General features: G+C 39.8%; 1 protein-coding gene across 12 annotated transcripts in view; it reads left to right on the top strand.

Annotated features, from left to right (window-relative positions):
• Nucleotides 1–16,589, top strand: part of LOC140533104 (TRPM8 channel-associated factor 2-like) — a 68,216-nt gene extending 51,627 nt beyond the window's left edge. For 10 of the 12 annotated variants that reach the window (XM_072652463.1, XM_072652460.1, XM_072652459.1 and 7 more), the window contains 6 exons: nucleotides 5,892–6,880; nucleotides 7,311–7,402; nucleotides 8,885–9,098; nucleotides 10,333–10,572; nucleotides 12,016–12,353; nucleotides 13,286–16,589. In XM_072652463.1, the coding sequence (XP_072508564.1) occupies nucleotides 5,892–6,880; nucleotides 7,311–7,402; nucleotides 8,885–9,098; nucleotides 10,333–10,572; nucleotides 12,016–12,353; nucleotides 13,286–13,540 (2,128 nt within the window). In that variant the 3' untranslated portion in view covers nucleotides 13,541–16,589. Of the gene's footprint in view, nucleotides 1–5,891; nucleotides 6,881–7,310; nucleotides 7,403–8,884; nucleotides 9,099–10,332; nucleotides 10,573–12,015; nucleotides 12,380–13,285 lie in introns of all 12 variants that reach the window. The other 2 variants (XM_072652455.1, XM_072652454.1) reach the window with 2 other exon arrangements.
• The last annotated feature ends 6,157 nt before the right edge of the window (nucleotides 16,590–22,746 follow it).

Genomic DNA, 22,746 nt, shown 5'->3' with positions numbered 1-22,746 from the left:
AAGCTCTTCTCACATGAACTCTCTATATAAAGTGTTTAGCGACTCACTGTGATATTTAATAATCCAAGAGAAAAAGGAAGGAAATAAACATTTATTAAGTGCCTACTATACGTCAGAAACTGTGCTAAGTGCTTTATAAATATTATCTCACATGGTCCTTACAACAACCCTTGGAAGTAAACGTCTTTATCCCCATCTTACAAATGAAAACCCTGAAACAGACAGAGGTTAAATGACTTCCCCAGAGTCACTCAGCTAGGAAGTAGTGAGGCTGGATTTGAATTCACATCTTCCTAAGCCCAGTGCTCTTTCTGTCTATCCAAACTAATTGTAAGAGAGAACATGCTACACTCTATCATGGACTTTGCTGACACTATCAGTTTTCTAGTACTCTTCAAAACTGATCCAAGGGCCAGAACAATCCCTTATCCTTATTCCATGCTTAAAGTCCCTGTTCCTGGGGAGTCTGAGACTGGAGGATCTCTTGAGCTCTGGAGCACTGAGTTTCAGTAACAATAAAGCCAATCTGGTATTCACACTATCACACGTCAGTATGGTGAAACCTCAGGAACAGAGGACCCACAAACTGATTAAGAAAAGACAAACCAGCCCAGCTTGAAGAAACAGAGCAGTTTAAAGTTTTCTGTGCCAATCAATGTTGATATTGGGCCTGTGGGTGGTTGTTGCACTTTCAGTCTTGACAAGATGGGGATGTCCCATCTCAAAAAAATCCCAGCAACAACAAAACAGAAATTGATCCAGGGAAATTCTAGTATTAGGGTAGGGAATTTCTTCCTTTTTTAAATCTTTGATGATCTCTGAATCCTAGTTTGAAGCATGCAGGAGTCTACCTGCCCTCTTGCTCCCTAGGCCTGCTTCACCCCTGGATTCAGAAGCCTATAACATGATCCCTAATTACATTTTCTCATTCTTTTGCCACTGACATGATATCTTGAGACTATGGAATTATAAATTTAGAACTTAAAGTTAAATTAGCATCTAACCTAAGCTCTTCTTCCAAGGTCAAATTACTTTCTCCATAACACACAACTTTTAAACAGGAGAGCTGAGGGTCAAACCAGAGTTCTCTGATTAGACAGACAGTATTTTTTTCTCCAAATCATGCTATGAAGGATCTATAACTCCAATTTCCTGACCAATCTAGACCAGGCTCAATCTCTTAGGCTGAGCTCATTATCCATCTTGAACACCTATGTACTGCAAAAACATTAGGTGCTGCCCATGAAGAATCTAAGGCTGGTTGATATTTTGATCTTATGGGTTACTAATACCAAAAAATTCACCCCCTACTTACCAATCTTTTTGATTAATGTAATAGGCTATACATGCAACTGCACGTCATAATACAGGTAACACACATTCTTCATACCTTTATTTTCCCAGTGAGGGTAGATTGCTATAATAAATGCAGGCAGGTGGTGCTGTGGAGAGAATACTAGTCATTTGGTCTCAACACTTACTAGCTGTATGACCCTGGGCAAGTCACTTCACCCTGTTTACCTCAGTTTCTTCATCTGCAAATTGAGCCAGAAAGGGAAATGACAAACTATTCTAGTATCTTTGCCAAAAAAAAACAAACCCAGATAGGGTCACAAAGAGTTGGACATGACTGAAATGACTGAACAACAACAAAATTGACATGGGGAATTCTATTAAAAATATTATATATTGCTCACTTTATCTACAGTATTCTTCTTATTAAGGAAAAGCATCATAGTCTGGTAGATAGAGCTCTAGACTTCAAATCAGGAAGCCCTGGGTTCAAATCCTGCCTCACACTCACAAGCTACACGAACTTGCGTCTCTCTGATATAAAAGGGGATAAAAATAGGACCTATCTCACAGGGTCATTGATCAAATGAGGAAATATATATAAAATGCTATATGAGCATCACTTATTATGAAGCTTCTAAGTGGTCTACACTTCTTTGCCCTCTTTCATTTTTTAGTTTCAAGTCGCATTTTCCAAAATAGTTCCTTCCATCTTTTCCTGTGTCCCCATCTACATTAAAATCACTGTGTAACGCTATAAAAATGTCAGGAATGCTAAAGCCTCAATGAACTGAGACCGACAAGCAACACTAGAAAGAATAAAAATGTTTGGTTTTTGCTATGTTAAGAGAAAAAAGAAGGTTAGAAGAAGGTTAAGACTTTTGCTTGTTGTGGATAGGACAATGACATGAAATGTCTAAAAGAAGCCAAAGCTGCTCTATCCTTGGTTTGCTTTTGTTTTATCTGCCAATGAGAATGTACTTTGCACTAGAAATGATGGAACAGAAATAATGAACAGGGAAATAGGGGCAATTTCCTATTTCTTAAAGAGGCCTATTTACTGAACGGGCATTACCTCCCTCTAAGAGAGTACTTGAAAAGGCCTTAGCCTAAAAGGCCAAGGTCTCCCATTGATTCTGGGCCATCTCCAGTCATCCTGATGAATATCTGGTCACCGGATCCAGATAAACCCAATAAAAGTAAGAGGGTCATAAATACTCAGTTGTCCTTAGTGAATTCAAGTCACCTGACCCAGATGAACTTCATCCCTGGATGCTGAATGAACTGATAGAGGCGATTAGTAATCTATTGTTAGTGATATTTGAAAGATTATGGAAAACAGGAGTACCATCATTAAAGAAGGACAAATAAAACATGCTGATTTAAAGAAAAGGAAAGAGAGGAGTCTTCAAACTCTGACTTTGATTCCTGGGAAAATTCTAGAATGAATCATTAAAGACATGATTGTTAAACATCTTCAAAGGGAAATGTTGATTACAAGGAGCCAGTGTGGTTTCATTTAGAACATTCCCGTCCAGACTATGAAATTATCTTCATTTTTTTGCCAGAATTACTCAATTAGTAGATATGGAGAATGCACTGATAGTTTGCCTTGATTTTAACAAAGCTTTTCATAAAGTATTTCGTACTTTTCTTGAGGAAAAAATGAGAAGATATGGACAAGATGATAGTACAATGACAGGACTTCAAAACCAATCAGAATGTCTGGTCTCAAAGAATAGTTGGTAATGGTTCAACATCAGTGAGGAAGGAAGTGTTCCAAGGAGTGCTTCTAGGTCTTGTGCTCCAAAGTCTATTTCTAACAATGACTTGAATAAAGATTAGGTGTTCCCCTAAAACTAAAGTTAATATAAGACTAAAACATTGAACAGCAGAGTTTGAATCTAAAAAGGTCGCAATAGACTAAATACAATAAGTTGAAATTCAATAGGGATGACTGTAAAGACCTACACCTGTATACCAAGGATTAACCTCACGAATTTAAAAGATGGGAGACTTGATTGGACAAAAGTTCAAAGAAAGTCTGGAAATTATAGTGGATTACAAATTCAATTTTTAGTCAGCAACGTGATGTAATAGCCATTAAAGCCAATGTCATCTTGGTGTTAAGAGGAACATAGCTTTCATGAATAGGGAAGCCATAGTCCCACTGTACTTTGCCTTCACCAGGCATTATTTGAAGTATGATGTTCAGTATCAGACACCACAATATAAGAAGGACATTGATAAACTGAGGAGTGTTCAGTGGAGAGAAGCCAGGATAACTTAGGATCTTGAATATATGTCATATGAAGATAGGCTAAAGGGACAGCATATGTTTATCCTACAGATATGGGCAGACATGATAGTTGTATTCCAGTATTTGAAGGGTTCTTATGTAGAAGAGAGATTAGACTGCTTCTATTTGGCCCCAGAGAGCAGAACCAGGAGCAAAGAGAGGAAAATTACAAAGAGGAAAATTCAATTTTTATTTCAGGAAAAACAGTTTTTGAAAAAATGCAATGTACTGCCTTGACAAGTGGAGAGCTGCCCTTGTAGCAGTACTTACACAGACCATTTATGGAGCATGTTGTAATGCCTTTTATGCAAGAGCTGCACTACGTGACCAGTAAGGTAAACAGCAACTGGCAAAATTTGAATGTTTATATTGACTTACTTTGGTGCATTTTATCAAACTCCTCATAGAATTTTTCTGCTTTTTTAAAATATTCTGTTGACACAAGCTATCCCTTATGCAGCTATATAGCTATACTACAATAAGCAGACTGGTGTAGGGAACTGATCAATGAACTTGGTGTGAGAAGATGTAGGTAAGGATTCTGCCTTAGGTACTTACTAGCTTTGTAATGTTGGGTAAATCTCAACTAATCTGGGCCCATAGTTTATTAATCTACAAAATCTCTAAGGTTCCTTCTTCTTCTAAATGCATCATGCTATGGACTATCTTTAGAGTGATTTACTTCCTTATGTTCATCATGGACTGAGCAAGGTAAGATAACCAAATGTCCCGTGAAATAATATTTCTTATTGACTTTGGACACAGAACAAACTCCCCTAGTTGCCTTCTCCAAGAAGATATTGAGAGTTGCCTATCATTTATGTTAAACTTTTTAAGTGTTTTTTTGTTTCTATTAATGGTGAAAATTTTAATATTGATGTGCTTCATTTCGTCCAGTAAGTATTGACTTTGTTGTTGAACGCTATCACAGATTAGGAAAACTGACATTTAAATGAATAAGTATTCATTAAGATATAGCATATAATCACCTAAGGATAATGTGATTATTGGTCTCTTCTGCCCCCTTTAACATAGTTCTGCCACTAGTACAGAAGCAAACATGGACCACAAAGGCCTGAGGACTGCTTTGTATTTTGATCTAGTTCATGACCAAAGAGAAATTATGACTTTGTGGCTGACTGAGCCCCTCCTTGCTTAGTGTACTCATCTTTGGATCAATGAAAGAGCCTTCCTTTTAGATATAATAGAATCTTCTAGAACCTCTTCTACATTGATATAACCTACAAGAACTTAGTCACCTCCAAGAAATAATAAAGAACTTCTGTGGAAGGATTCAATGAAACACATTTTAAAAAATATTAATTCTTGCTTTCCCCATTTCTCTAAAAGAAAAAAATGGTGGAAGATTATTATCTATGATTCAATAGTATTAGCTATTCAAAATGATAAAAAGAATGGATTCAAGCAACGTGGGAAGACTTGAATGTACCGATGCAGAAAGAAGGGGGCAAATGGTATAAAGTCCAAGGAGGGTGACCAGGATAAAGAAGACAGAGGATAACATGCTACATGCTTATAAGTTAAAGGAGCTAAGAATGTTTAGAATAGAGAACCAGTAGGGGCAATGTGATAGCTTGATATTTGTCTTCAGGTAACTGAAGAATTGTCATATGGAAGAGGGAATCCATCTGTCTCTTAGTCCCAAAAGACAAAACTAGGAACAAAGGTAGAAATTATATGGAATAAGATTTCAGTTCTTTGTAAGGAAACCTATCTTATTTCTATAGAAAGGCTATAATTATTATTGTTATTTTATGTGGGCACATAATACATTGAGTTTCCTCATATGTCATACAAATTATATCATAATGTCTGGCTGGATGCATGATATCCTACCTGTCACCCCAGAAAGTGTCAGCTGCTAGCCTGGTCACCATCTAGAGAGTCTTCCCTCTTCAGTGTACAATTCTGTATGTAAGAGTCACTAGTGGTAGCCCTCTGCCACTGTTGCGCCCCCAACCGCTGAAACCATTGGGGGTGGGTCAGCAAAGGAAACCTCTCATAATAGATGGCACTGCTCAGAAATGCAACGGCCTGTTTCAGCACAAAGGGGGCTCAAGCAGAGGCTGGATGACCTCTTTGTATCACAGAAGGGGCTGGTACTAGAAGAGTTTCAAGATCATTTGCAGCTCTCAGGTTCTGTGATTACATAGAGTATGCCCCAGGAAATATGGCTCCTGTAGCATAACGGATGCAGTGTTTCTTCAGGAATATGCCCGTCTTCCCTGTTCCACATCACTCCTTTGACCACTAATAGGAACAAATGCCTCATTTTCAGGTTTGGGGAAGACCTCTCCCAGGACCAACAGCAACTCCTGGATGGAATCACAGAACTGGATATCAATACTGGTGGACTGCCTTCTCAGCTTCTGCTTCACGGGGCCTTGGCCTTCCCTCTTGGGCTAGATTCTTCCCTTGGTTGCTTCTTGGCAGCTGCTCGCTATGGCCAAGGTCGAGTGGTGCTTGCTGCTCATGAGGGCATGCTCTGTGCCCCCAAGCTGGGCCCTTTTCTGTGCAATGCTATTATCTGGCTGGCAGGGGCACGAACAGGTACAATTGGGATTAATCCTAATCTTAAAGAACTGTGTTCCCTCCTGTCTGAAAGAGGTCTGAAATGCAGTCTAGAATCCCATCTGACCACTGGTTTAAGTGTCTACTGCTGTTCAGCCTATGAAGACAAAGAGGCGAGGAAGCTGCATGAGTTTGTGGCAGAGGGTGGAGGGTTACTGATTGGGGGCCAAGCCTGGTGGTGGGCCTCTCAGAATCCTGGCAAGACTGCTGTGGCTGATTATCCTGGAAACCACATCCTCAACCCCTTTGGTCTTAGCATCTTAGGTTGCAGTCTAAAAAGTGGCCAGTTTCCTGTCCTTGTGCCTGGTAAAGGGAACTATCACTTCCGTTCAGCATTGTCTCAGTTCCAGGATGAAGTAAAAGGAAGCAAGATTTTGGCAGAAGACTGGCAGTCAAAGTTAAGGAAGGACTGTGGGGCCTTCCTGAAGATTCCTGCAGAGGGAATCCCTGCCTATGCCTCCCTACATAGATTCTTGAGGAAGGTGCTCAAACAAACTGGTCTTCCTAGTGTCAGTGAACATCATCCTGTGAACAGCAATTCCTGTGAGGCCACCCTGCTCTGTATGGCCACTGAGCTTGCTCAAAGTGGGACTGATTGCTTTTCACTGGTCCACAGAGGTAGTAATGGGACATGCCCTTCCCAACTCTACTCCCCAGGACCCCCTGTCACCATGGAGATCAATGGTACCAGTCCAGGTAAAGATGGAGGATGAGAACTAATGAATAGTTGGGAAAGAATGGGCTGGATGAATCGAGGAGGACGTCACAGGACTGAAATTTTCATAAGACCCTGTCCCTTTAAGGTGATAGTGCTTGAGTTACTGGGAGAAGTTAGAGAGTAAGCAAGTAGGGAAAGGACTGGGCAATCTGAGGTTTAAAGAGAGGATAGCAAGTCTCTGGGAGGAGGTGTGAAGGCTCCAGAAAGAAATATGGGGCCCTGGAAAGGGAATATAAGAACTCTTAGGGATGATATTAGGGCTCTAGAAATGGATATGAGGACTATAGGAGGGTATTGGGGCAGAGAGAGGGGAGAGCCCTGAGAGGTGATGTAGGAGATCTGGGTGAGGTAAGGAGAATGAGGGGGTCAGGGTAGGAGAATTCCATCCATTATTATATCTTTCTTCAGATGCTACCATATGGGTAAGTACTGGACTCTACCTCCCTGAAGGCTTTACTGCAAACATCAGGATGCCATATGCTGCCTCTACTGGCCTACAGGTAATTCCCCTGTGCCTGCCCATTGCCTTGCCTATGTTTGTAAATCCTCATATGGCTGCTACCACCATATTCTTCCCGGTATTTTTGTTGTTGTGTTAAAAATTACTTTTTTGTTGATAAGCATTTGTTTGCTTTTTCCCAAATTTCATTCCGTAATTTAAAAAAAAGAAAGAAACAAAGAAAGAAAGGGAAAAGAAACGATGTTAATACATATGCATAGTCAAGCAAAGCGAATTCCCACATTGGCCATGTCCACAAATGTATATTGAGTTCTGTATCTTAAACTCAACTGTCAGTAGGTGGACAGTGCATTTCATCTGTGGCCCTCTTGGGTCATGGTCTGTAGCCTTGGTCAGAATTCTCAAGTCTTGCAAAGTTATTTTTCTTCATAATGTTGTTGTTGTCTAAATCATTCTCATTCTGCTAACTTCATCCCATCGGTATCTACAAGTATAGCTAGTTTTCTCTGAACCCATCCATTTTGTCAGTCAATACACATTTATTAAGTGCCTACTATGTGCTAGGCATTATACTAAGTGGTCCTCTCTCAGAGTAAAATAATATTCCATTAAATTCATAAACCATATTTTTTTAGCTGTTCCATGGTAGATGGGCACCCCCCATTGGTTTCTAGTCTTATGTTATGTAAAAAAAGCTGTTATAAATATAAATATACATGTATATATATATATATATACATATACATAGGTTCTTCAATTTCTTTTGGGTATAGGTTTTGTATTAGTATAGCTAGACCAAAGGATATGCACCGTTTAATTGCTTTTTAAGGGACAGTTCAAAATCTCAGAATAGCTATACCAGTTCTCAGCTCCATATTACAGTACCTATTTTCCCACAGCCCCTCCAACAACCTGTACCTATGAATAAACTTCCACCTTCTTCTTCTTATCCCTATTTCCCTCCTAGGGTTACTTTCAGGCAAAATGACCTGCTTTCTAAACCAGATTCTATCCTTTGAGATAGTATATCTTAAACATCAAGGAATCCAAAAAGTGTGGAATGTGGCATGTCTTATCTGGTAGCAAGAGATGTTCAGAAGGGTCTGTGCTTTATTTTGGGGAGTATCAATATCTCTTCAACATAAAACGTTTCCTTATAACAAATAGTTACCAAGGTTTGTCACTCTATATTCTCATTCTATGCAGGATACGTTTTCTAAAACAGACAGCGAGGGACAATTTGTGATGTTTCATCTCCTAACGTCATCATTGAAAACTGAAGTTATAATTAGAACATCCCATTTTTCCTTAACAGCTCATTATAGATTTGTCACTCATAATTCTGTAAATCCTTATTGAGCCTATGTCATTGTTCAACATGTATGAGTCCCTGGGAGTCTAGAGTCACTACCTGTCAAATGCTCATAATTCAAAGCTAGCTTTTCATGAAAGACACTGATAAATGATCTAGCACACACTTTTCAGTGATTGCTAGCTGTACTCATGACTCCCCCTTTCCCAGGTACAAATTGGCTGCCACTCTGATGATCTCAGTAGGGCCAAGAACCTTTGCCGAGCACCTGTGGTGATTCACCGATGCTGTCTGGACAGACCAGAACTGTCAGTTTCCTCCCTCTGGGGGGGCCTCATCTATATACTTGTGCCCAAGGGCAGTAACCTGGGTCCTGTGCCAATCACTGTCACTGGAGCTGTGCCTGCTCCTTACTTCAAGCTAGGTGAGTAAAGGCTTCATGAAAACCAAACCCAAGGGTAGCTGGAGAAAGTGCTAAGGAATTATAAACTAAGTTATAGAGGAGGAAAATAACATAAATTGTGGAAAAGGAAAAGGATGTATTTGGTGGGATAAGGAAGAGATATCCTATATTAAGGCTGAGGGTGGGGCCTCATGGAACTGTGTCCATGTAGAATTCAAGGGAGCATGAGGAAAGGTGATGAGGGATTGATCTTTTGTTTGCAGAAATGGGGATAGAATGCATACCAAAGATGAGAGTAGAAGAAAAAGACACTGAATTTGGAATCAAAGGACTTTGAATTGAAATCCTGACTCTTTTACTTAGTAGCTGTGTAATATTGAACATTTTACCTTCGCTCTCTCTTTAGTAAAATGAGAGAATTATCCTAGATCCACAAACATATTTAAGGAATGCTTTGATAACTGTATTTCAGCACAATTGGCTTCCTTTGTAATTCTATGTATTTTGTTTTATGTATTTAAAAGTTGAGAAATCCATAGGCTTTACCAGGTTCCCAAAGGGGCCCATGTCACAAAAAAGGTTAAGAACCCCTGTAGCTGTAAATCTCTGATCTCTTAGCGTTACCCTCCCATTGAAATCAAAATTTCAACTTTCAGTCTTGGGAAGTAGAAAAATTAAGGAGTACGTAAAATGGTGTAATGTCCAGAAGGAGGGATGTGAGAGACACACTGTACCTCATCTCATATATTGAATCTTTCCTAAAACTGTGATCAGAACTACATTTTAGGATAGACAGTAATGAATTGTGCAATAGACAAAAAGTGACTTGGGATGGTGAGATGACTAGAGGGTATGTTATATGGGGATTAATTGAAGGAATTGGTAATATATAGCTTGAAAGAAATAAGACTTGAAGGGATTTGGTAGATTTCCAATATTTGAAAGGCTGTTTGGTACAATTAGAAATATTTGTGGTCTATTTGGGCTCAGGGAACAAAATTATGAACAGGCAGCATAATTTACGGAGGCATATTTTGTCTCAATGTAAGGAAAAAAGTCTTAACAATTAGATCAGCCCGAAAGTAAAATGGATTGCCCTGGAAGATTCTAAATTACCCAAAGGGGGAGATCTTCAAATAGAGACTTATCAGGAACAGAGAGAAGGGAATTCCTGTTCCTGTTCAGGTACAGACTGGATTAGATGATCTCTCAGATTCTGTGACAGTCCCATTAACCCCACCATCTCTATCCAAAGGGGAGACATCTGTGGAGGAGTGGAGGAGCTCCATCCGCCACTACCCAGTGCCCTGGGGGGAGCTGGCAACAGACAATATCATCCTCACGATGCCATCTAAACATCTTCAAAACCTGGAAGACCCAGAGCCATTGCTTCATCTCTGGGATGAGATGATGGGAGCCGTGGCCACACTTGCATCCATAAGCTTCCCTTTCCCTCGGCCTGAGAGGATCGTGGCTGATGTACAGATCTCAGCTGGTGGGTGTTCTGGAGGTGTGGAAGGGAGATCCTTTGTGCATGTGACATTAGGACATAGTTCACAAATATTATTTATTGCTCATCTTCTCTATGTATCATGCATTATGTATGATGGGTGATAGTACAAGTGAAAAGGAGTTTATAAAGTGGTTGTGAAAATAAGAGAAAAACACTGAAATTTCAAAAGAAACACAGAAATTAAATAATAGCATTCATTCATTCACTCATTCCTCTTTCCTTTGCTCATTCAGTAAGTCTTTATTGTGTGTCTCTGTGTGCAACACAAGAGCTTTCACAGAGTACTGCTGGAGAGAGTAATTGCTATGATTTCAAAGGATGGGCTTCAGTACATAGTGGAGGGATTCAAGAGCCTTCAGTGGAGTGTATAGGAAATGAACTAGGCCTTGAAAAACTGGTAGAAGTCAGGTAGAGAGAAGTATAGACAAGTCAACCAAGCAGTAAGCATTTATTAAGCACCTACTGAGTGCTGGGCACTATTCTGACATAAAAAGAAAAGATAAAGACAATCTCTCCTCTCAAGGACCACACATTCTAATAAGGGAAAATAGCTTGTAAACAACCAAGTATGAAAATGATCTATGCAGGATAAATTGGAGATAATTTCAGAGAGAAGCACTAGATTAAGGGATTCATCACTTATTACAGAGCCCTAGATCAGCAACGAAGGCTGCATAAATGGGAAAGGAAAATCTTCATTCTTCACTTTAGGAGAATTCATAATATAACTGAAGTTGGACATAAGAAAAGGGAAACCACCCACACTGTTCCTATCTCCCCAAACTATAGGTGGGATATACTAATGTATGAAAACGTATAAAATAATAGCTAGCATTTATATAATGCCTACTATGTTAAAAAAAAAAAACTGTGCTAAGTGTTTTACAAATATTATCTCATTTTATACTCACATCAACCCCAGGAAGAAGGTGCTTTTATTTATCCTCATTTTACAGTTGAGGAAACTGAGGCAAATGGAGATTAAGTGACTTGCCCAAAGTCACATTGTAGTCTCAAAGCTAGTAAGTGTCTTGCACTGGATTTGAACACGGATCTTCCTGACTCTAGTCCCAGCACTCTATTGAACATACAACCTAACTTCTAGAAGAAAACTTAGCCCAATACATGGATCATTATGGTGCAGATATACAATTCCAAAACTGACAGAATGATAGAGGTACATAGAAACAATAGAACTCTTATGTGAGAGATGAGAAATTGAGGTTGGACAGGGAAAAGGGGGAAAAAAGTTTTCTTCCCTGGTTTGACTAAGTAAAGAGAAGACATCTGTTCTCATATAAGTGTGAAAATGTTGGGGATGAGAGAATATAGGGGGGAGATGCATTATGAAAATAACCTAGGGATGACAGATTGGGCTCTCTCATACAGAAATCTCTGCCTTCTCTTCTTTCCTCCACTGCCCAGGCTGGATGCATTCAGGATACCCCATCATGTGCCACAAGAAGTCAGCAGAGGAAATGGTCACTGTGGAGAAAATAAGGTCTAATGGCCTCTGGGGCCCCATCCATGAGCTAGGCCACAACCAGCAACGACAGGTCTGGGAGTTTCCCCCACATACAACTGAGGCTACCTGCAATTTGTGGTCTGTCTATGTACATGAGATGGTGCTAGGCATCCCTCGGGACAAGGCCCACCCTGCACTGACTCCCTCAAAAAGGGAGAGCAGGGTACTTGAATACCTGAGAAAAGGGGCTCCCTTAAAAGAATGGAGTGTTTGGACAGCACTGGAGACTTATCTGCAGGTATTAGAAATGAATTGGGGGAGAAGGTAATACTACTACTACTTCTACTACTACTACTACTACTACTACTACTACTACTACTACTACTACTACTACTCCTACTCTAGCATTTATATAGTGCCTCAAGGTTTACAAAATACTTTTTATAGGTTTTCTCATTTGGTCCTGACAATGACCCTGTAAGGTAAGTGTTATTATTATCCTCATTTTCCATATGAGGAAACTGAGGCTGAGAGAGTTTACATGATTTGCCTGAAGTACCCATCCATATCAAGTCATGGAATCCTATCTGCATTTTCATGATTCTAGATATTCTGTGGCAGCTTCTCTATGCCTTACTTGTGTAGCTATAAAATGGGAGTGATAGCCCCACCCTTAACTATCTCCTAATGAGAAGGTGAAGATAAATGAAAGGGTAGAAGAAAAGCATTCTGCAAAGTTTCTATTAAGGGTCTCCACAAAAGAAAACATTCTATTTATATAGCCCAGACAAATGTTCTCTTGACTAATTATAATTACAAAGATACTATTGAACCTTACCATGAATCATTCTCCGTAGGTCTAGTCACAAGGGTGACCCCTCTTGTACCATTTTTATGGCACTATTATTGGTATACTGTAGTGTTATTTCATATGGTAGCCATGTGTCATAATTTGACTGAGGCCTAATTTCCACTAGAGTGATTAATCATTTTTAAAAGTAGGCATTTACCCAAGGTGGATAGTAGAGAATAAGACTGGGTGATCATGTCTAAATGGATGTTTGGTAGGAAGGAAAGGAAGAAATCCTGTTCAAATGGTACGAATATGGCTAATGTTCAAGAGGGAGCCTCTTACTACAGTCAGGTAGGGTCACTGATGCTCACTTGCTGGGTTGTCTCTGGAAACTCAGACCCTTCACTCTGCCCCCTTTTCTCTTTCTCCTCTCTCAGCTACAGGAGGCCTTTGGCTGGGAGCCTTTCATCCAGCTTTTCACTCAGTACCAGACCTTATCTGGGGTGCCCAAAGACAATGTTGGCAAGATGAACCTGTGGGTGAAAAAGTTCTCTCACCAAGTGCAGAGGAATCTGACTCCATTCTTCCAGACCTGGGGCTGGCCTGTCAAGGATGAGGTGGCTGTTTTCTTGGCCTGCCTGCCTGAATGGCAGGAGAACCCCATGAACGTCTACCTTCTCATGAAGAATTGAAGGATGGGCAGCAGGTCCAGGATGCCTGTGGGCAGGATGTGTCTCCATCTCCAAAATTCAGTCTATGGATTGAGTGGGAAATGTTCGGAGTCAACCCCATTCATTCAGCAAATATGTATTGATCATCTTTGATGTTCAATATACAAAAATAGGTGGTATGAGGGAGTAAAGTCATCAGGAGTGTACCCCCATCTGAAGTAAAAATAAGCAAAACCACATGGAAAGTTGTATAGCAACACAAGTTAAATAACAATGAAGATATTTCTTCTCCTTCAACCTCCAAAAGGGGCCTCAGAACCTACCACAAATTGGCACCAAGTGTTCCTTTTCTGGGAATCTGTTTTTGATTTAAATATGCCATCATTCATCCATATAGTATAATAGTGATAGCACTGGATTTGGTGTTGGGACATTGATTTGAATCCCATCTTTGCCATGTAGCACCCGTATAACCTTGGATAGGTTGTTTAGTCTCTTTGGGCCTTGTCTTTCAAATGACAGAACTGAACACGATGACCTCTAAGGTCCCTTTGTCTCTAAACCCAGAATCATGTATAATTCCTTCTTGATCCTGAAATAACACAACCTTGAGATAAGTTCAACTTATCTTTTTAGGAATCCAAAAATATTTTGTCTGAGCTTTTATTTTTGATTCATTGTTCTAAATATATGGATATGGTTCCAAACTGAGACGTAGCTTTATCATAAGAATAAACAGGCCCTTAACTGGTTGTCATAGCTAATTCATCCCCAAACTCTGATAGTGCCTATATAGAGAGTGTTTCAAAAATCTTAGTGAAGTTTTAAACTTTTGAAAGCTTAAACTCCATTAAGACTTTGGGGATGTAATCTTAGGGAGCCAGAGTGACATGTAGAACCTCTTATGAAGAAACCTGCTTTTTAGGTGATACTCAGGACCTTCTCTAAGTTTTTGAGGTGCAATTTCAGATAGCACCAGTTCATTCAATAGAATATTCTACTAAATTTTAAAGGAAGGATTCTGGAATATTCCCTTCAGCTTCAGGAAAAGGATGGTAAAGTCACAAGTTGTGATGATAAAATATATTACGGTTTGCACCCCTCAATTCATTCCATCAGCCAATATACCGTGCATGAAGAAAGCAGTGGTAGAGATTGCATTGATACAAACTGAGAAAACTAAACTAAAAGGTTTTCTCTCTGTGGCTTGGTCACCTCAATAAACGTGTATTATGTGCCTACTATGTGCCAGGTATTGTGATAAGTACCTGGGATAAAAAAATAGAGGCAAAAGGAAAAGACTTGCTCTCAAGGAGTCACACACACACCCACACACACACACACACACACACACACCAGCATAAATAGGAAATTAATTGAGGGGTTGGGAAAGGCTTCCTATTAAAGATACAATTTTAGTTGGCACTTAAAAGAAGCCAAACAAAGAACTGGAAATTGAAAGGATGGCCATCAGTTAGGGAATGGCCGAATAAGTTGTTGTATATGAAAGTAATGTTATACCATTGTTCCATGAGAAATGTTGAACAGGCAGATATCAGAAAAACCTGGAAAGATTTACAAGAACTGAAACTGAGTGAAGTGAGCACAACCAGGAGAACACTGTACACAGTAACAGCAACATTGTGTGATGACTGACTTTGATAGATTTACCCCTTCTCAGCAATTCAGTGATCTGACAACTCCAAAGACTCTTGACAGAAAATGCTATCCACATCCAAAGAAAGACTTTGGACTCTGAATGCAGAATACTATTTTGTCTTTTTTATGTGTTTTTTCTTCCTCATGGTTTTTCCCTCTTCTGATTCTTTTTTCACAATATGACAAATGTGGAAATATATATATAATATGATTGTACGTATATAGCCTATATCATATTACATGTCATCTTTAGTACGGAGGAGAAGAAAGGGGAAAATTTTAGAACTCAAAATCTCATAAAAGTGAATTTAAAAAATAAAAATAATTTTTTTTTTAAAAAAGAAGCCAGGGAAGTCAATAGGTAGAGATGAAGAGGGAGAGTAGTTCAGCTTCAGCAGATAACCAGAGAAAATACCCAGGGCTGAGAAAGCCAGGAGGAGACCAGTGACACTGCCATGAAGAGTATGTGCCTGGGAATAAGATAGAAAAAGACTGGAAAGGTAAGAGGGGGTTAGGTTATGAAGGGCTTTGACTGCCAGAGTATTTTGTATTTGTTCCTATGGGCAATAAGAGGCCACTACAGTTTATTGAGTAGAGGGGTGATGGTCAGAGCTGTACTTTAGGGAAATCCTTTGGTGGCGAATAGAGAGAGAATGAATTGGAGTGGGAAGAGACCCAAGGCAGACAGACCCACTAGCAAACCATTGCAGTATTCAAGGCATGAGGTAATGAAGGCCCGCACTGTAGTGGTGGTAACAACAGAGGAGAGGAGGGGGCATATGCAAAAGATGCTCCAAAGGTGAAATTGATGGGCTTTGGCAAAAGATTGTCATATGATACAATGAAGGCATTACAAAAAAATAAAATAAAATATGTACCATCAGACTCCAGACATCAATAGGAAGGTTGTAATGCCAGTGAAATTTATGGAAGACTTATGTGACCCTAAGTCAGTGTATCCTTCACTTTTCAGCCAGAAAAAAGCTTCTACTATGTGCCAAGAACTATTCTGGAGGATATATCTTGATATTCTTGAGAATTAAGACATTCTTCTGATAAAGAGGAATTCAGACAGAAGAATGGTCCTGTCATCCATGTCACATATTTTTACTTGGTGTTTTCAGAGCTTTTTTAAAATTTTTTATTTATTTTTGTTTCTTTTGATTGTTTCAATTTCCCTTTTCCTTCTGTTTACTTATGTTTCTCCTTTGGACTGAATTATGCTGTTAGGCTACAATGAGGCAAGGCAGAGGTCCTGAGCTTTATAATATTTTTAATAATGGTGTATATATTTTTGATACTGTATATAATAGAGTATTATAATAATATAATATGTGTAATGGAATAATATATAATTAATATTGCAGTACTTTACAATACTGCCTATAATGCAGTATTTTATAATATTGGATTTGCTACATCGTATCTGTGTGTCCTTGGACAAGTCACTGAAACTTTACACCTCAGTTTACTCCTCTGTAAAATCAGGGAGCAGGATCTCTAAGTTTTATTTCCAGTTCTGAGACTCTTGTTTCTTCTGGTTTCGTCTCTGCTGCTGCTTTTTTCTTCATCTGCTGTTGCTTCTATGTTATTGTTACTTGTTAGGGCTTGAGTTGTTGATATAGTTTTAAGCCTTATGTTCTGAGTTCATATGAGACCTGAAAGGGACCTTCAAGAAAGTCTAGCCCAATTCTCTTCATTTTACAGATGAGAACAGACCCCAAGAAGTTAAAAGACCTGCTCAAATCATCCTGCTAGATAATGGTAAAGTCAGGATTAGAACCCAGGCCTCCTGGTTCTCTTATCATATCTTCCTGTAACTCTTCCTTCTAGAGCAGGTCCCACTATTTCATGAAAAGATTTTAGCATATTAATTAATGGTGGCATTTTCTCATCATGGGAGCACAATCCTCCCCACCCTTTATTAGAGACAGTATCTCTCTTGGTCTTAGGGCTCCCTCTTGTGGTCCTTGCCAGAAGAAATGTGTCACTTCCCAGTCCTGTTTTCTCTACTGTTATATGCATGAGGCAATTCTTAAATGAAACAGAAACTACTTCTATGAATAGTAAGGGAAATCATGTTCTCTTCTGCTCTGCTGAAAAACAATAAATTGAAGTCTGTAATTCAGCTCAGGCTAGTAGTACAAGCAAAGGAGGCCAGCCTCCAAGTAGCCAGGTGGCCATGGTGGGGGCAGTGTGCTACGATGGAAGGGATGCTAGATTTAGAATCAGAGCAGATGAGACTTCTTGGTTAGACTTCCAGCACTGGTTCGAATCCCAGCCTGAAGGGAAGATAAATACAATAATCTTGTGTTTCTCACCTTAATGATTTCCCTGGTTTGGGGAACCTTTGTTTAACCCTTGAGTCCAGCCTACTCTTTGAGCTGGGATCTCCATTTTTTTCTATCAAGGGGTATGTGTCTTCTAAAGTTTGTCTTCTTTATCTCTCATCCAGACTGAGAGTTCTGTCTTTTACCAGACTCATCCATCACTTTGCCTCCACCACCTGGTTTATCCTCTCTGTCCCTCTGTTCATACCAAGATTACCCTCTCACATGTCCTTAAGCAGTATATCTGCCTTTGTCTGTAACTTTGACTTTTCTAAAAACTTTTCTTTAACTGTTCTAACGTCCCTGGTGGCCTACACAAATGTCAGCTTCCTTGACCTATTGTTCTCTTAGTTATTGGTTATTAGTTATTCTCTCAGTCATTAGTTCTCTCTTGGGGAAACTAGAAAGGCACTTAACAATGGACCCTTTCCCTACATGAAGAAAACATCAGTGTGATTAACTAAAGAAAATCTGTTGGGGAGGTGGGAATGAGGCAAGGAGGAGAAGGGGAGGGAAAAGAATTGCTCACAATCCTACTCTTTGTGCTTTTCTGACATAGTTAAAATCATCTCTTCTAGTCTGTGCCCCATGATTTAAACATACTTTATTCATGAATCCAGTTTTTGCTTAGAATAAATCATACAGTGTAAAAGGTAAAGGAAATGAGGTCAGATAAACCAGACTCCTTTTATGGTGAGGTGGGTATCTTGAAGGACATGTGGTACAATGCAAAGTATGCTAGATTTGGAATCAGAGCAGCTTAGATTTCTAGTCCTGGTTTGAATCCCAGCCTGCAACTTGCTACTAGTTTGGGCAAGTCATGCAATTTTGTTGCCTTCAATTTTGAAATGATCTTTTGACTCTACCTGGCCTATTAGTTTTATGAATGTCCCCTCACATTTCTCTCAAACTTAAGTTCAAAGAGAGAGAAACTGATGGCCAAATTTAATATCCAATCTGAATCCCACAGAGACCATCTCTTTCAGTTCAGTAAAAATTATCAATCTATTCTGAAGGCATATAGTTCTATACATCTTGGAATGTCAGCAGGCTGGGGAGGAGGAATTCACTTATTGTCACCCAGTTCTTACATCTCTGCTTTCTGTACTCCCTACGTGGTGTAGGCAAGAGAAATCTTAGCTATGCTAGCCACTTTTTTCTCTGCTTTTCCATTTCCTTTTATTTTTTATACTTACTGGGTTTCTTCATGTTTGTACTGTGTCTCTCCTGTTTTTTTTTCTTTTTCAATTTTTCCCATTGGAGGGAAAACTCCCATTGTTATAACTGTAAGGACTCAGGGGCAGACAATCCTGTTCCCTCTGATCTTGGCATGTTCTCTGGTCTTTGAATCTCTGTCTGAAGATAGATCAAGAGTACTTATAGTAGTCAGATATTGCCTGTGCTCCTCTGAGATCTCTTTCCTGGTTTATGGGCCACAAACTTTCCTTTCCTTACAGCAAGGTAAATCTTAATCTCCTCTATTTTCAGCACTGGATTTCCAAGTAGAAAATAGTTCACCAACAACAATACAAGAAACATTAAGCAAATAATTAGAACTGATACCAGGAATACAAAGAGGAAAAAAGAGAACAAGTCCCTGCCCTCTGGGTGTTCGTAGTTCGGATGGATGTCTATTAATAAATATAATTCAAGATAGAATATCATAAGGATGCAGGATAATGGCAGATAAAGTGTTCCCTTAAAAATGAGAATATTTTTTCTTTTGCTTTGTTTTGTTTTTTCTCATGGTTTCTCCCATTTATTTTAATTCTTCTACGCAACATGACTAATGTGAAATTGTATTTAATAAGAATGTATGTGTAAAATCCATATAAGATTGCATGTCATCTTGGAGGAGGAGGGAGAAGGAGAAAATCTAAGACTTATGGAAGTGACTGTAGAAAATTGAAAACAAATTAATTTTTTTAAAATGAGGTGAAAATGTTTTTAGATGGGATGTCTTGGAAAGGACTTTGGAAAGAGGTAGGTAGCTCTGATGCTGAGCTTTGGAACAAGAAAGAGATTTCAACAGGCAGGGATAAAGAGGAAGTTCATTGGCACCTCTCCCAGATTTGAGGTGACTTCCCTTATTACTGTAGAATAGGGCCACTTTTGAACAATACAATATTGAGAGCTGGAAGCCACCTTAACTATTTAGATGATCTATCAGGTCCTTTACAACTCTAAATTGATGATATGCAATCCCTCATTTTGTACAGGACAAAATGGAGGTCTAAAGAGCTTGGGGATTACTAAATACTTGGTATGTAGCAGAAGGGAAATGTGAGCCCAAGTCCTTTGGGTTCCACTTGCCCTTCCAGGTTGGAGTATGAAATCACATAGTCAGCTACTGTAGCATAGAGGGACATCATTGCCTGTTGTATCCCTGACTTTGCTGACCTTCCTCAAAGACTTCCATGGCCTCAGGAGCATGTACCTCCCCTTGTAGGTCAACTGACTCACCATCAGCTCTCTGCTCACTCTTTTGGAATTCTTTTAGTGGGTTTCATGTAGATATAAACTAGTTAAAAGTTAAGTAACTCAAGTCTGAATGGAAGATGCTGAGTGCTACATTCAGCATGCCTTTAATTATCTCCTATAACTTGTCACAAGAGCCAATAAATGGATTTGTAGTACAAGGTTAGTAGCTCGGTCAGAAAATACTATTTGGGGGAGACAGGGGTCAGCTAGGTGGCACAGTGGACAGAGCACCAGCTCTGCAGGTCTTGAGGTCAGATGTGGCCTCAAACAGTTACTTACAACTGTGTGACCCTGGGCAAGGCTTGTTTGTTTTCTTGGGGGTAGAACCACTGATTTGACTAAAGTACTCCTTAGGAAATCAAGGATAGATATTTTTGTTGTTGGTGTTCAGTTGTCTGATACTTCTTTTGACCCCATTTGGGGTTTTCTTGAAAAAGATACTGGAGTTGGTCTGTCTTTAGCCGGTAGGCTATACAAAAACAGATGGTTTGGGCCAAGGATCATAGTTTGCCAATCTCCCCTTTTTTCCCCCTCCCCCCCCCAGACCCAAGTTTTCTAATTGCCCCTGTGACCTATCTGCTCTCTCCTCTATCCTCCCTCCCTGCCCTTGTCTCCGTCTTCTCTTTTGTCCTGTAGGGCCGGATAGCTTTCTTGACCCCTTAACCTGTGTTTCTTGTTACCCAGTGGTAAGAACATTACATTTGGTCCTAACACTTTGAGTTCCAACTTCTTTAGCTCCCTCCCTCTCTACCCCTTCCCCTTGGAAGACAGGCAGTTCAATATAGGCCATATCTGTTTAGTTTTGCAAATGATTTCCATACTAGTTGTGCTGTATAAGACTAACTATATTTCCCTCCATCCTGTCCTGTCCCCCATTACTTCTATTTTCTTATGGTCCTTTCCCTCCCCATGAGTGTTGACCTTGTATTGCATTCTCCTCCCCATGCCCTCCCCTCTATCCTCCCCCCCATCCTGCTTGTGCCTCTGTCCCCCACTCTCCTGTATTATGAGATAGGTTTTCCTATCAGAATGAGTGTGCATTATATTCTTTCCTTTAGTGGAATGTGATGAGAGTAGATCTCATGTTTTTCTCTTGCCTCCCCTCTTTATCCCACCACTAATAAGTCATTTGCTTGCCTCTTTTATGAGAGATAATTTGCCCCATATAACTTCTCCCTTTCTCCTCCCAATATTTCTCTCTCACTGCTTGATTTCATTTTTTTTTTTTTAGTATATGATCCCATCCTCTTCAATTCACTCTGTGCACTCTGTCTCTATGTATGTGTGCGTGTGTGCACGTGTGTGTGTGTGTACTCCCACCCAGTGCTCAGATACTGAAATGTTTCAAGAGTTATAAATATTGTCTTTCCATGTAGGAATGTAAACAGTTCAACTTTAGTAAGTCCCTTATGATTTCTCTTTGCTGTTCGCCTTTTTATGGTTCTCTTCATTCTTGTGTTAGAAAGTCAAATTTTCTTTCCAGCTCTGGTCTTTTCATCAGGAAAATTTGAAAGTCTTCTATTTCATTCAAAGACCATTTTTTCTCCTGAAGTATTATACTCAGTTTTGCTGGGTAGGTGATTCTTGGCTTCAGTCCTAGTTCCTTTGACTTCTGGAATATCCTATTCCATTCCCTTCTATCCCTCAATGTAGAAGGTGCCAGATCTTGTACTATCCTGATTGTATTTCCACAGTACTTGAATTGTTTCTTTCTAGCTGCTTGCAATATTTTCTCCTTCACCTGGGAATTCTGGAATTTGGCCACAATGCTCCTAGGAATTTCTCTTTTTGGATCTCTTTCATGCGGTGTTCTGCAGATTCCTTGAATATTTATTTTGCCTTCTGGTTCTAGAATCTCAGGGCAGTTTTCCTTGATAATTTTGTGGAGGATGATGTCTAGGCTCTTCTTTTGATCATGGTTTTCAGGTAGTCCCAGAATTTTTACATTGTCTCTCCTGATTCTATTTTCCAGGTCAGTTGTTTTTCCAATAAGATATTTCACATTATCTTCCATTTTTCGAATCTGTGCGGTATGTTCTGAGATATCTGTCTTTCTCGAAAAGTCCAAAGCTTCCATCTGTACCATTCCAGATTTGAGAGATCTATTTTCTTCAGTAAGCTTTTGAATCTCCTTTTCCATTTGGTTAATTCTGCTTTTGAAAGCATTCTTCTCCTCATTGGCTCCTTGCACCTCCCTTGCCAGCTGAGTTAGGCTAGTTCTCAAGGTGCCAATTTCTTCAAGATTTTTTTGGTTCTCCTTTAGCAGGGAGCTGATCTGTTTTTCATGCTTCTCCCTTATCCCTCTCATTTCCCTTCCCAGTCTTTCCTCCACCTCTCTAACTTGATTTTCAAAATTTCTCTTGAGCTCTTCCATGGCCCGAGCTCATTGGGTGGGCTGGGACACAGGATCCTCGATTTCTGTGTCTTTGCCTGATGGCAAGCATTGTTCCTCCCCATCAGAAAGGAAGGGAGGAAGTTTTTTTTCTCCGATAAAGTACCCTTCAATAGTTTTATTTCTTTCCCCTTTTCTTGGCATTGTCTCCACCTAGTGGCCTGACCTCTGAATGTTCTCCTCACACCCACCTCGCCTCCTGGTCCTCCCAGCCAGCGTTTGGGGACTGAGATTCAAATGCTGCTTCCCGCCTTAGGATTTTTGGCGGGGGCAGGGCTGTTATTCAGTGTTAAATTTAGTTCAGGTGCTGAGGTCAGGGGCAGGGCCGCCTCTCTGGCTCAATTCCCTCAGGAGGTTTATGCATA

Source organism: Notamacropus eugenii, chromosome 3, assembly GCF_028372415.1.
Source record: "Notamacropus eugenii isolate mMacEug1 chromosome 3, mMacEug1.pri_v2, whole genome shotgun sequence".
Classification (NCBI taxonomy): domain Eukaryota; kingdom Metazoa; phylum Chordata; class Mammalia; order Diprotodontia; family Macropodidae; genus Notamacropus; species Notamacropus eugenii.
This window is presented reverse-complemented; position numbering and strand designations above follow the sequence as displayed.